Source organism: Gouania willdenowi, chromosome 20 (assembly GCF_900634775.1).
Source record: "Gouania willdenowi chromosome 20, fGouWil2.1, whole genome shotgun sequence".
NCBI classification, from domain to species: Eukaryota; Metazoa; Chordata; class Actinopteri; order Blenniiformes; family Gobiesocidae; genus Gouania; species Gouania willdenowi.
The window spans coordinates 14500888-14516011 of record NC_041063.1 but is presented as its reverse complement, the minus strand read 5'-3'; the positions used below and the strand labels follow the sequence as shown (position 1 = coordinate 14516011).

The following is a 15124-nucleotide window of genomic DNA, read 5'->3' as shown; positions in this document are numbered from 1 at the left end:
AACCTATGAGCTCATTTCTTCAGAGATACATAATAAAAAAAATTAAATAAAAAAAGACAAATGCAGGATCACAAGTAAAACGGTTTATTAATCAAAAGCCATCAGGCATCATTCAAAAATAATATTAGGAAGGCAAAAAATTACATACTGGGTTTTCTTTTAAGGCACAAAATATTACAAGAAATGTATTCTTTTAAAAGCTCCAACAAAACAGTTAAAACTGCATTACATAAATACACGAGATTCAAATCTGGCAGCTCATAAATAGTGATCTTCGTTGACTGCTTCATATTTTTTGACTCACGTTTTGGCGCACAGACAGTCAAACCAAAAACAAAAAAAAACATTCTTATTCAAGTATCCTTCGTGGTGCTCATATCTTTACAGCACTTATTCACAGCCCTAAGAACAGTCAGAGAAACCAGTATTGCACAAACCTCTTCAAATATACAGAGCAATCATCTTTGAGCATTGCAAATGTGCATTCCTGGTTTTCAAACGAGCATAAATAACAATTAGAGGTAATCGATCTAATAACACTGCATGACAAAAACATATCAGTGAAGACTGCTACTCAAACCTGTGGTTGATTCGGTTCCTTTGGTTAAAGTTTACTCTGAAAAACTGGATTTTTATTTTTCTTTTTTTTTTAAATAACAGGACAGGAAAAAAAAAAAAAAAAACATTTGGACATATTGAAGATTTTAATATTCAAAGAACTGCCATAAAAACCCCAGCTTTAAATGATCTTCTTTATAGAATAGCAATCTCTTATTTACATTAAACACTGACAACTGACGTGAAGGCAATCAGTGTGTTTCAAATGCATTACACTATGTTACAACGTCACCCGACAAGGATTCGGATCTGACTTCAGGAAGTGCATAAAAAAACATTTTACATGCTGAAATTCATCCAGTAAAATACATAAACATTGAAAATGATGACGTGTCCTTTCAATAAAGAGATTCAGTTTTTTTTCTTATTTTTTTTACACAGGATCACAATGGGAGGAGAGGGTCTTGAATACTTCTGATGCCTTGAGACGACAAACCCTCTTCACTGAGATCATACCTGCAAAAAATAAAATAAATACTTGAATCCTCCCATTTTCCTGAAATATTACTAACACATTTTACCATCGGGATATTTGCCTCCAGTCAATGATTATCAGAAAATTGTTGACCAAGTTTTTGTGTCAGGCACTTTGTTTATTTGTTGCATACATAAATAACCCCTTAATAATGAAACCTAACCTGGTAAGAGCCAGATTGTTGTGTAGCCCTCCCTCTAGCTCGAGTTCTCCACATCGATCTGGGGCTGTGTCTGAAAAGTCCCTCCTATCTCCTTTACTGTCCACTGTTCAGTGTTTAAGTTCTCCTTAAGCTCAGGAAAATACGCTCAATTCTTCCTTTATAACCTCCTTTAGCCTAGGAAACACCGATGCATCCTTTACCAAAGGAGACGAGATAATGCTGACACACAATTCCTTGCGGCGACAACATTTAAAGGGAAACGCACACCCGAGCGCTCACGGAAACTCACAATGACCGTACCAATGCAATATTAATATGCCTTGAACAACTTTAAATAAATAATCTAAAACCCATATCTTACATGTAAGACATATTATTAGATTATAACGGACATAAAACAGACACTCCGTGGTTCAGAAAAACGGATCAGAGACATTTTCAGCCACATAATGTTTCATTCAAGCAACCATTGTCAATGTGACGTTCTTGTAGTTTCACTTTAGTTCCTATGGTAGCCTCTTTTCCTTTGATTTACATTCAGTGTGATTTTTGAGATTATATCAAGGGAAAGTGTTAGAAATTAGCTTTTAGTCCATTTTTGAAAAGTTGTAGTTTTTTCACCACGAAAGACGTCACTAACCTTCGTGGTCGTCAGATTATTACGTCACCAAGCTTTTGTGCGTCTGATTGTCAAAACGAACGTGATCACCATTTCCTTACTCCTCTCCTAACACCTTTCCTTAAGCCCCTGTTGTCATCAATGGGGTTATGGAAAATTGGATAGGAAAGGAGCTAAGAGGGACTATATGCAGCCTGGGTCTGTGTCTGGTGAATCCTTTCAGAACCAGGGAGAGACATGAACAGAATGCCTGAAGCTGATTGGGAGAAGCACCTGTCCACCTGTCCATCCCGCCCTAAACCACAACACTGCCTCATGATTGGTTCAGTTCGGTTTCAAAAGGCAGAAGATGGATTCTCCTGGTGTTTGTGAACACCAGGAGAATCCATCTTGCAGACAAGGTTAAAAGAAACCATGACCTGTTTTAAATTAGAATGAATCTATCTTGAATAGTTCTCATTACTGACAACATTAATGACCATAAGAGTAGGAACCCTATTGGTTGTGATGATATGACCTTTTCTGCAGCGCCACCTTCGGGTCAATTAGGGATGTAAAGTCATACAAGTTTTCCACAGCTAAAACAGCTTGGGGTCAAATTGACCCAAGAGGAACACCAATGTATGCCATATGTGTTCACCCAATGAAAAAATATCATGATCATTTCATAGATTCATTTTGCCAGTCTTCGTCAGAGGAGTTCTGCTGATTGCCTTTAAAGTTTCACTTGACTTCTATGTAATAGTTCCAGCGAGATTCATTTTCTCTTCATATTTGTGTATTTGACTGGCAGTTGACAGTCGAAACATGTCAGGAGATAAAAATTTGGAGAAAAACCTTGTCTGAATCAACGAAACCTTAATCCAACATTCTATTAAAAAAAAAAAGACAAAATGAATCTCGCACTGCATCATCAATTGTACCCATCAAATTACGAGAAGTCGTGAAAAATGATGCAAAAAAAACAATGTCAACTATTATTTTTTGAATGATAAATATTGAATGGGGTCAAATTAACCCCAATGATAATAGGAGGGTTAAAATAAGTCGGTTTTGAATTTTAGGAAAGGTACATAACAGGGAAAAATTAGCAGAAAATACTCAGATCCCCTTGTGTATGTTAATGGTTATATAATGGACTGGCAGTGAAAACCATTATTTACCATTGTGTGTATCCTTTTGATATCTCATCTCCACTCAAATCTACCAGCACCTGCAAAACAAAAAAGATAATCAAACCTTGTTTCCCTTTTATCTTCATTATTGATCAAATTCCTGGGCTTTCTGTTCACATCTGCTCCAACATAAAGCAGTTACCTTTCCCAGAAAACCTCTGTGTTTGGAGAGAATGCTCCCTCCGTTCTTCACTGCTACATCCAACGTTCTCCTGTGAAGCTCCACCATAGATACGCTGAACTCAAACCTTGCAAGAATAAACAAAAACACACATTCACTAACTGCACAGTTTGTGATTTAGAATCCGAAGAAAGGAGCAAAAATAAAGATGTGAGACGATCAGACGCTTGACAAATTAGGACGTCGTGACTATCATTTCAAGAAGTACCATAGGTGCTTTTCAATAGTTTTTCAATAACTGCCTGCTTATGGCTACTTCCTATTAAACAGGAAGTTGTATCATCTCATATTTACAGCAGCAGGAAGTAGAATGTCGCTCACTTAAACATACAATTATGAATGCAATGTTTAAGGAATATTTATATTTCATGTTTAATACAGGTTACAATAACATTTGCATGGAGGCACTGAATCTCCCCTGAGATAAAAAAAAAAGAAGAAAGAAAAAGTCATGATGAAATAATTTTTGGCAGCGTGTCCATGTGGGAGAAGATGAAAAAGCTTTTTTTTTTTTAAAAGGACATATTGATTTTTTTTATGTGAACAGAATAGATTATACTGTAAATGGGTTTCTATAGTTCTGTTTAGGCCCTGAATTGTGGGAGAGCCGATTGATCAGGTGTTTGCAATCAGCGATGTTGATTGAATTTTTAACCCTTTAACAAACAATCGTTCCACAACAGTCAGAATACTGCGGGGCAGAGATGGGCAACTTTGATCAAAACAGGTTACACAATTACAATGTTATTGTCTGCTCCGAGGGCCACATTATCAACCTGAAAACTAATACAGGAAAGAACAAAGGGTTTTGTTCTATGGGTTTTTTTCTGTCATTTTTGTACATTATGTTGTTATGTGTTTGCTTTTGTGTATTTTTTTGTTGTAATTTTGTCTACTTTTCCACTAATTTTCTGTTTTTTTAAGTCCAATTTGTGTATTTTTGCTGTTTAGTATATTTTTCTGTTGTTTTGTTCATATCTGTAATTGTCATGGTTTTTTGGAGTTATGTTGTGTATTATTGTTGTCCTTTTGTGTATTTTTCTGTAATTTTGTTTCTTTTGGCAGCCGCATGTGGGCTGCCAGTTGTTCATGTCTGCTGTAGGATGATGTCCTCACTGACCAATGAAGACTATACAACATTATTCCAGCTGCCCAGCTTAGGAAATGTATTGTATGTATATATGTACTTTTTAATATGCAGCTCATTTAATTCTGGATCATCAAAAAAATTTAATAATCCAAAACAAACAAAACCTTAGAATTTAAAGTAGCTTTAGTATTCTTAAAGTCAAGTGTCCAACATCAAACAAGGCACTTTGTTTTCATATGCAGATGCAATTCACAATAACAGGACCTCGTTTGATTAATCCATTGAAGAACAAAGCCACTGGTTTGTGTTAAAAAGAGCTTGAGAACTTCTTATTTCTCATATTTTTAAACTCACGTTTGATCAAAAACAGGATTCAGAGTCTTCTTCATTGTGCTCGTCTTCCTCCTCCCCGTCCGACCTTTGTCAGGCAGCAAATAGAGACGTATGAAAGGATCTGAGCCATCTTTGGTGAAGGCGATCAGATTTCTGAGGACACACAGAAACAAAACTCACTCACATGGTCCAACACATGCTGTGTGAGGTTCTGCTGTCTGTTCACTCTGAGGCATCAGAGTACAGTACGTTTTACAGACCCAATGCAAGCCAAATACTTAAAAAAACTTCTCCAAATTATTAAGATAAATGACAAATGTGAAGGACAAAATTTTTTTTTAAAACAGCACTTTGGCAGGCTGGAGCTCACCGGCAGGCGTGCACCACCACAATGAGCTTGTTCCTCTGCGAGCTGTGTCGTACAGTCAGTTGGATCTCACCCAGGGGAAACTGGCTGGGGGCCGAGCCGCTAAGGAATAAAGTTAGACAGTGTCACTTCTCATACTGAAGCTGAATCTGACTTCAACAAGACTCAGGGAAGGGTGGATATAACAAATACAATATAACATTATATAAGACAGCTTTAACCCTCCTATTATTCTCAAAATACATTTTAGCCTTGTGGTTAATCTGACCCCAGGGATTTTTGCCTCCAGAAAATGATTTTCAGAAAATTGTTGACCAAGTGTCAGGCACCATCAGGTCAACCTTTCAGTTTTAGAGTTAGTGTATCTTTTCTAACTTGGGGTGCACATTCATGATTCTCACAGTATAAACCATATTGATTGATGTTGGTGACCCCCCACCCACGCACACACATCTTTCCTCTCATAGACTAATTTTTTTTACTTATTTTGATCTCCATTTTTGTAACATATTTAGGAATATTCACTATAAAATTATCCGAGACACATCCTCCTCTACTTCACTTTTACTGTGAAAGAGCTGTTCCAAACTGAGAATATTGACACCCCCCAATGTCATGTATGAACTCAAAGGGATCAACTCTGTACCTAGTTGGTGTAGCGATGTACGGTCCCACAGCGAAAACAGCTTGGGGTCAAATTGACCCCAGAGGAACACAAATGTGTGCAATATGTGTTCAGCACATTGGAAAAATATCATGAAGATTTTATGCTTAATCATTTGTACGCATCAACTTAAGAAAAGAAGCAAAAAAAAAAGTCAACTATTACTTTTTTTAATGATGAACACTGAATGGGGTCAAATTGACCCCTAATATAATAGGAGGGTTGAAAATTGAATGTGACGTTTACTTCTGCAGCTGACGAAGCCTTTGCTGGAGCTCGTAGGTGGCGAAGGGTAGAGAGATGTCCGAGGCCAGGCTGGGCGTGGACTCCTTGTGAGAAAGGTGTTTCTGGGAGTTGGAGATGCAGGTGCTCGCTCTACGGATGCTACGGACAGGACTGCCCGAGTACGGCTCCCCATCCCTTTGCCGGAGGGTGATGGTGGAGGCATCAAGGGGAGGCGGGGGCGTGGGCAACGGAGAGTCGGAGGCTGACAATCGCAGCGTTGGAGTGGCGGAGTGCTGCGGCAGGCTGGACTTCCTGACCTGAACCGAGGAAGGCTGGTCTGAGGATACCTGCTTCTCCAGGGACAGGATCTGAAAAAAAGGAATTAGAATAAAACAGATGGCACATTTAAAAGCTCACCAACACTCTGAAACTTACAGGAAATTTTTCACCCATCTCCAATTGTTCTAAGAATCCCAACAACATAGTATTTGAGGTTTATGTTCCCAAACTCGCCTGTTTTCTGGAGTTTTTTGGACCTTCATGCATATACATGAGTATGCGAGCAGCAGGAGAGTAAATTATTAACAGTAATTTCCTTCTCCTCCTCATCTCTTTTGACCACAGAAATAGTCTATTTTAGATGATAGTCCATTGTTTTGTCCTACCATTGGGTCGTATTGGGTCACAAACACGTCAGATAATCTCATAAAGGTAATACGAGGCGATATAATGGCTGCTAATAGTGAAACTGATTGGGAGCGCTCACAATGCGCTTCGGAATATCTACATAATGAACTTAAAGATATTAACTGTGATATTAACGGTAATATCAACCTGCCTTTGCTATGTTTGTTTTACCTGTGAGGTAGTTTGAGAGGGAGGAGCTCACATTCTTATGTAGGGTAGGAGGAGCATGGATTGTCAGGAGGAGGAGTTTCCCCATTATGACTCATAAAGGTGGAAAAAAATCCAACTCGCCCGTTTGGAGCTGACTTTTTACAAAATGTGGAATAACAAGGGAGGGAGGAAACAGAACTTTTTCAACTTTAGAGCTCTGAATAAGGCTAAAGGGATATATATCACTATAGCAAAACCATTATGTAGTGCATTTTTCATAATACTGCCTCTTTAAACAACAAAATAACTCATTTGCTTTTACAGCACAAGCTCTTCATAGGAATGGATATTATTTCAAATGTTGCTTTAAATTGTGAAGTCCTCTTACAGAAGTTTTCCATCCTCTGCTTTACTGTGGTCACAAAAATAACAATCGTCTACAAAGCGGCTCTGTTTATTCTTTGATATAAATGTTAAGTGTCGGCCATCACCCAGTGCGTTTAAACCGTTTCAGAGCTAGTCAAATTTTGAAGGCAGCACTCAATCAGCGGGGGCTCAATACAAGATAATACACTTAGTTCAGTGTCATGAAGATCAATGTGATTTACTTGTTCAGCATCCACTAGGGTTAAGGCAGCATTCGTGTGTAGAGGTACAGACTCACATTCAACTGAACCAGGAAGACAAATGTTAGCTAAATGTGTAATAATGACCTACCTGTTAATACTATGAGCAATATTAAAGAGCAGTCTACTTAAATTAAGCTAATGATTTTAAATAAAACATGTTATATCTTATATTTTAGACTCTTGTTGCAAAAACTACCACTGTGTAAACAACAATAGAAAAACAATTTATTCAATTGTATTTTATCCTTTATCTGTTTATGAAACAGGAAGTTGCACCCACAACCAGGAAGTGGCAGCCCCTGGAAAACCACAAAGCAAAAAAGTTCAATGGATGGTTAATCGAGTCTTGTGATGGTTGTTTTACATCACTGTTTGTCATATGTTTTCAATTTTTGGCGTTACTTTGCGGGTTTTTTGTGTCCTATACAATTTACAGTGTATTTCTAACAGATTTGTAGGTCATGTTGCATCACTGGTGTGCCTTTGTTCCCCAGCAAACATCTAATTGCCTCAAATTTTCTCATTTAAGTTCTGCATATATATTTGTGATTATCTTATATTGTTTCATGAATAATTTTCCTAATCTTAATTGTTTCCTTTGAAAAACAAAAAGGTAGACAAGTGTTGAAATGTGTCTGGAGCCAAATTGGTATCGAACCGAGAGCTAGAAGCATTGTGGCTGCCTAAAAAACCCAGTAACTGGCCACATTATTCTTCATTTAACAATAGTTGGTCTGCAGAGTCCTAAAACTCTAATATTTTTATCACACAGGAGTTGCTCTCTTAGTCAGCAAACACTGCCATCAGAAAATAAACCCAGCTTCCTCACCCTCAGGGCCATTTTTAGTTTGATGGAGGAACTCGGCCCTGAATTCTTCAGAGGAAAGCACTGATTCAGCATCATGTCCTCTACGAGCAGCAGGTCACTCAGCGGGACAGTCAGGTTACCCAGAGTGCACTTGTGCTTGTCATCTTTAATCTGGTCAAGGACAAGCACAGAAATCTAGTTTCAATCTAAGCAGTCACTTGTTCTGATTGAGTGTGTTGTAATGAACAGAGCAACGAGGTTGTAACTGTGCAGCACTGATCAGCATTTATCAGCATTACCTCCACCTCCAGCTCCTGCCTCCTGGGATTGTGAACAAGGAAGGTGAAACAGTCTTCCCACAGAGGCTCCTTCGACTTGTACCGGATCTTTAAAGGCAGATAAGTAGTCATACATTAGCTAGTAATACAGTTACAGTGGCTTGAATAAGTATATACAGTACATGAAAATACTCCTTGAACTTTTCCACATTTCATCACATTATAACCCAAATCTAAATGTATTTTACTGAGATTGTATATGAAAGACCAGTGTTTCTCAAATGTGGGTACGTGTACCTGTAGGGTAAAGATGCAGTCTGCAACACTTATAAAAGTGACTTTTTGTCATATTTGCTAATGCTGTCACTATGTAAGGACAGCTTTACGTCAAACAAGTAGTTTGTGTGTAAAAAACAGACTCATTGAGTCCCCCCTGCTTGCCAGAATGTACCGCGAATGAGCAAAAAGAGCCCATCAGAGCCAGGATTGTGTTTGATGGACTGTCTGACAGCTGTTGCTCACAGGCCCCGCCCCTTTCCCGGGCTGGAGCGCTGTCTTTTTTACAGTGTATGGTCTGGAGTAGTAGAAGATGAAATTGGTGACTTTTCTGCTTGAAAGTTAATTACTGCTGCTTGATTTACATTATGTTTGATTTGTAATTGTTACACTAGAAATCTGTAGTGCATGTGTTTTTCATGTGCGCGCAGCAGCTTCCGTGTGGGCTGCTGTAAGTGACACTGTGTTGTTGTTGCTGCTGCTGAGGTGTGTGTACATTGAGAGAGAGAAGCGCTGCAGTAATATGCTTTTAACAGTGCATGTTATATTACTGTGATGTTGCTGTAGGACTAAAGTTAGTTTGTTAGCTCCTCTGGGGGAGGGACCTTGGAAAGTTTGGAGGCAGGGCAAGAGAGAAGCGAGGAGGGAGGGGGAGAGAGGGATCTGAGAGTTGCGGACTGCACTTTTAACAGAGAAAGTGGAAAATGATCAAATAAAAGCATGAAAAATATTGGGATTTAAAAATGTGTATTTTTGGTTTGAAATGATAATCATAGTGATGAAAATGATCTTGATTAGAACATGAACTGAAAATACAAGGGTAAGTCTTGGTCCCACAATAGATGGGAGATTAGATTCATTAAAATGTGTGTTAACCCTCATTCATTCCATTATTATGCTCTATAGTTTTTTTTTTTTTTTTTTTAAATATAGAATTCTTAGCAAATGTAGCTGGACAAAGGGGGAACAAGAATTTGGAAATAAGAGAACGGGGGTACTTAATCCAAACAACTTTGAGAACCACTGTGATAGACCAACGCAACGTGCCACATTATTGTATATTGGAAGGAAAATCAAAAACTGAGAATAGGCTAATTAGCAAATGTAATCCACCTATCCACCTGCAATCTAATCCCAGTATGAACACAGCTGTTCTGTGACATTCGTTAGAGAACATAAGGTATCAACAGCACACAGGTCAGGGATAAAACTGTAGAGGAGTTTAAAGCATGGTTAGGTGATAAAAAAAGAAATAAAAATATGAAGCTTTAAACATCTCATGGAGAACGGAACAAGGACAGCATTGATCAGAGAAACAGCCAAGAGGCCGTTAATAACTGTGGAGGAGTTGCAGAAATCCACACAACATTTCACAGGAGGACTATCAGTCAAAAAACATTGTTGAAAAGAAGCCAAGGTGCTCTGGTCAGGTGAGAGCAAAATCTAACTTTTTGAGCATGTTAGGTTGTTCAATATACTGAATGTAGAAGTAGTTGATTGTCTGTTGGTGACAGTTGTATTTTGGACAATCCGTCAGTGCAGGAATACACAAAACTACTTAAACATTATTGAACCATAGTTTACACTTCCACATGTTAAAGCAGAACTAAGTAACTTTTTCACCTTAATAATCCTCCTTGTTGTCCCTGTGAGGGTAATACAAGTGTTTATGGGGTGATTGGGGGGTCTTTCATCACCCCCTGCTGTCTCTGGTCAGAAAACAGCACTTGCAACTTTCCCTGCCTCCGACCCGGTGGCAAGACGTACTGCTTTACAGCAGGTCAATACAAACTAATGCTAGATTATGACCAGCCCCGTCACTGCACAATGTTGTCTACAAATTCACTTTTCTCAAACTTATATCATGGTGGAGCCAGCAAAAAAAGGCAGAGAAGACCTTTGTCCGAGGAACAGAGCAACTCCATGCAGTGACAGCTCAGCAGCAGCACACAGCAATCACACACATCGTCGTCGCGGCAACAGGCACGCGCACACACAAATATCCATCCATCTTCAGAGCTGCTTGTCAGCACACAAACACATTTCCACACTTCCTTCCGTATTACTCCCACATCATTCATTTATTATACTTGTCTCTCTTCCTCATACTGTTCACATGGTCACATGGGACTATATGTGTGAAATCACCCTTAATGTCACTGTTGTATTAGGATTTTTCAGTGAACGATTGCTACCGTCTTGGGAGAGCAAAGGCGCGCATGTAGCTGTGGGGTGGGGGGTGTTTACGACAATGACATAACCAAAAGGGACCTTTAGGGAGCACGAGTTACTTAGTTCTGCTTTACTTGGTATATACAGCATGTAAAGTGCCTACAATATCCAAGCAGAAAAAAATCCTGTGGTATTGTTTGAGTCCTATGTGGCTGAAAAATAAGAAACAATATTGATTTCTTGCAGAGCTTCAAGGCACTTAAAATAAAATGCAATGTTAGCCAAACACGATCACCTGACATGTTGTTAATGTCACGATCAATTTCATCGCGAGATCTGTAAACATTGTTTTTATAAAATGAATGTAAATACTTTAAAATGGATCAATTGCTGTACATATTTTTTTTTCTTAGGAATAAGTTCCTCATTTGACTCGACTGCAGTAAAATCATAACTGCACCAACAACTCTGCCCGCTCTCCTAATTTTCACTTTCTAATGCTCCGCCAAAAATTCCCATGGGGAATAAATGTGGAATAGCTTGTAAATACAGTTTTTAGAAGTGCACTGGGATAATAATGCCAATTTCTGTAGTTGTTTTTGTAGAGCATTTAATCTACCGTTTGAGGTTAATGTTTCAGTAAATGTGCCTATTGTAACTCCTTATGTTATTAAAAGTAAGCATGTGAGTGCTGCACCAGTATGAGCCATAAATAACTTACTAAAATACATATTTTCAGTATAAAATGGTAGCTTCAAAGCAAAACTCAAAGCAAAGATTCAAGTGTGCAGGATTGGGGTTAATCATAATTGCGTAATTGATAAATAATTACAATTATAACATAATTGTAATTGTAATTTTAAAAATCTGTCGCTGTCACAATTATGATTTAACGCTAAACTGGGGAACCATGTTACAGTTCTATGTACAGTTCTACAGATATTTAGTTAACAATTATTAAAATGTTTTTCATATTAAGCTTTCCCACATTTAACCAGTAAAACAAAATCGAAATTGAGGGGTATACTGACACAAAAAAGGCTCAGACGCCCCCACAACAAAAATATTAATAACCTATATTTTCATTGATTAGGAAGTCTAACAAGGTAACCAATAGATAGGAAAAAAATTAGGTGATGGATATTTGTTATTCGTGCATTTCACAGCTAATTCAGGACTGTTATCATACGAGATGCGAACAGAAAGCTAACACAAGAGAAAGGTTAACTTTTATTAGGTCATTTATTTCAGGTGCCGTGATTAATTGTAATTGTAATTATTAGTTGATATTTACTAATTGAGAATGTCATGTAATTGACTTTCTGAGGATGAAAAGTAATTGTCATTTAATTATAATTGACAAAAAGCTGGTCATTGCAGTCGTAATTGAACACAGGTAATTGAAAATGTAATTGTAACTGAAAAATGTGACTTACCTTACTCTCCAGTGTTTTGTGTCCGACTGTGAACTGGACGTAAGGGCTGGGCTCAATGCTGCTCTTCTTAGCAGACTATCAGAGGATCAGAGACAGAGGTGTTATCTAGTGTCCTAAACATGTGACACAGCTGAATTTACAGACACCCACACTCAAATGCTAGCCAGTGCTAACAATGGAGAAAGTGTCTGCTCTACGTGGAGAGCAAGAACATTATGGTACAATCTGACAAGCAGGGCTGCAGGCAGGCGACTACCAAGGAGACCATAAAGCACGGTCCACTCTGCAGGCTGACATCTGCATGCTCAAATGGAAATCATTTTTCTGTGCCTGGATAATGATAAGCTTCTTAGCTGGAAGCCAGAGGCGGTTTTTAGCTCCCTTGCCACTCTATTAGTTTTTAGCAACACTGATATTTAACTTCTAGAACAGCACCTAAAAATGCTGCATTGCAAACAAGAGGGAAGATGCATGAAAAACAAGAAATTCGTCATCCTTTATGCATCTTTATATGGATTATTCCCTTTTATTTACATACATGCAACACATCTTTTGTCACCTTGGTTAATTCTAGTAATGAAACGATAGGATACGGAACATATGTTGAGGTGAAATAACATTAAATAGATGCACAGTCCTGTCATTATAAGACATTAGAATTTTTACTCAATTATATTGTTTTTATCACTTTAGTTCAACTCTAAAGGACAGCGATCAATAGGTAACAGAGACTTTTGGGTTTTCTGTGTGTTGTCTTCTGTTGTCTTTTATATTGCATTTTATCATGACAGTAAATGTCCCCACTGCAGCACCAATAAGGATACAGTGCAGTGTTACAGTAAATATAGAGTGTTTCAATGTAGAAAACTCAATCTGCTCCCAGGGGCCGGTCTGAAAATATTAAAAGTTGAAACCCACAAGGACAGGGTGTAACTCAGCCTTTATGAAAGCCTGAAAAGGGCATTTCCCCAGGTTTCGACCAATGATTATCTTCTATTAAAACTCTAACATGAGCAGTTTTTCACGTGTCGACTCTGCAACATCCCTCATCTGGGTAAAAATTTGTTAAATATAATCAAATACTGTAGAAGTGCATGAAACTGCTCTTATATGTAACACCTGACAATTTAGCACACCTCTAAACATTGTTTTATAAGATTTCAACTATCAGATGCAATTATACAGCACACACTCAGACATGCAGCTTGAGAAAACCAAACAGTAAATGTAAACAGGTGTTATGGCAATTATTATATTAATCATCATATCATCAAATGAGTGTCCATGTGTACAATTTTCAAGTGTTTATACATGATGACTGCATTATTTATTGTTCCTTTGCTGAGTCACGTTAGATTAGATTAAGAACTGGCAGTAAAGATAGACTGTGCTGTATTCACAGTGCCAGCCAAAACCAGTCTCTACTCAAGGTCTCATAACAAAGCTCCGATAAGCAGAGCTCTGTAGAAGCAGTAATTTTCCGTCAAAATCCTTCCTCACTTCACACCTTCCCTCCCTTTCCTCTTCATCAGCTATAACATATATTGCTTTACTCTTTCAGGGTTCAGCGAGTCACCCCTCCTGCGGAGGAGGGTCATTGTACTTATCTTTTGCTCTTTCCTTTATTAAATATGCTTTTTCATACATTCCTGTCTCAGCATGGACTTCATCAATACAGAGCAACTGTTGTGGGTCTAAATCAGAGGACAGCTAAAACGTTGCCTTTACACAGGTTAGCTCGGCTAGAATTGGACGATCCGTAACTCAGTAAACACGCCCACAAAAGTTTAATGTCAGCTCTGACTGAAAAATGAAACTGAGGCGTGTCGTTAAATAAAGTGCAGTGTTTTTCAGCATTATATTTTGGTTTTGCAATTCTTCTTCTTGTTGTGTACACTAGTTAAAATAGCTACTCTGTTATACGTTAACGGATCAGGCTGAAATTTGGTAGCTATAATCTATGGATGTTTGGAGCCCAATTTTCGATTTGAGGCACCAAAAGAAGAAAAAAAAAACAAAAGTCGATTTCTTAGTGGTACAGAATCATTGGCACATACCAATATATAAATTGGGCCCATTACCCCGTACGTGTCACGGGGGGGCAGGGGAACCCCGGGGGCCTCATTTTTCAAATGAATACTCCTTTGTTAGTTTTTGTTAGATCAAAATGCAGTTTGGTATGAATACTCTGAATGAATATGATGAGACGCTCGGAGCCCTTTTTTTTTTAAATGTTATTTTTTTTAAATGGGGACCGCCCCCCATTTCAGGTAAGTCCCAAATATATGAGAACAGTCGTGTGATATATCGTTTCAAAGGTAATTCAGTGTAGATTGCGATTATCTTCGCACAGTTTGATTAGGGGCCCGCCCCCTTTTTTAGGCAATTTCCATTAAAGTCGTTTTCTAATTTATTTGTGAGTCAAATATTGCGACAGTTGGTGGTACCAAATCATTGACACATACCAATATATGAATGGGACCCATTACTCCGTATATGCCACGGTGGCACCAGGGGCCCCATTTTTCAAAAGACTACTCCTCTTTTAATGCTCGTTGAATCGGGCTGTAATTTGACATGGATATTCTATGAGCGGATGTCAAGAGCCTCTCAGAGACCTTTTTGAAAAGGGGGGGGTACGGGGGCCCACCCCCTTTTCTGGTAATTTCTAAATTAATCGCAACATAGTCGTGTGATATATCGTTTAAAAAGCAATTAAATGTAAATTACCATTTTAGATCGCACAATTTCATTTGTTTTACTCGGTGGAACCGTGTC

General features: G+C 38.3%; 1 protein-coding gene across 3 annotated transcripts in view; it reads right to left on the bottom strand.

The window, feature by feature from the left end:
- Positions 1-68: 68 nt before the first annotated feature.
- The window catches only part of esyt2b (extended synaptotagmin-like protein 2b), a 65280-nt gene continuing 50224 nt past the window's right edge, over positions 69-15124 (bottom strand). For all 3 annotated transcript variants that reach the window (XM_028434185.1, XM_028434184.1, XM_028434186.1), the window contains 9 exons: positions 12347-12421; positions 8484-8570; positions 8206-8355; positions 5932-6278; positions 5025-5123; positions 4676-4807; positions 3193-3298; positions 3039-3088; positions 69-1074 (listed from right to left, as the gene is read on the bottom strand). In XM_028434185.1, the coding sequence (XP_028289986.1) occupies positions 1002-1074; positions 3039-3088; positions 3193-3298; positions 4676-4807; positions 5025-5123; positions 5932-6278; positions 8206-8355; positions 8484-8570; positions 12347-12421 (1119 nt within the window). In that variant the 3' untranslated portion in view covers positions 69-1001. The remainder of the gene's footprint in view (positions 1075-3038; positions 3089-3192; positions 3299-4675; positions 4808-5024; positions 5124-5931; positions 6279-8205; positions 8356-8483; positions 8571-12346; positions 12422-15124) is intronic.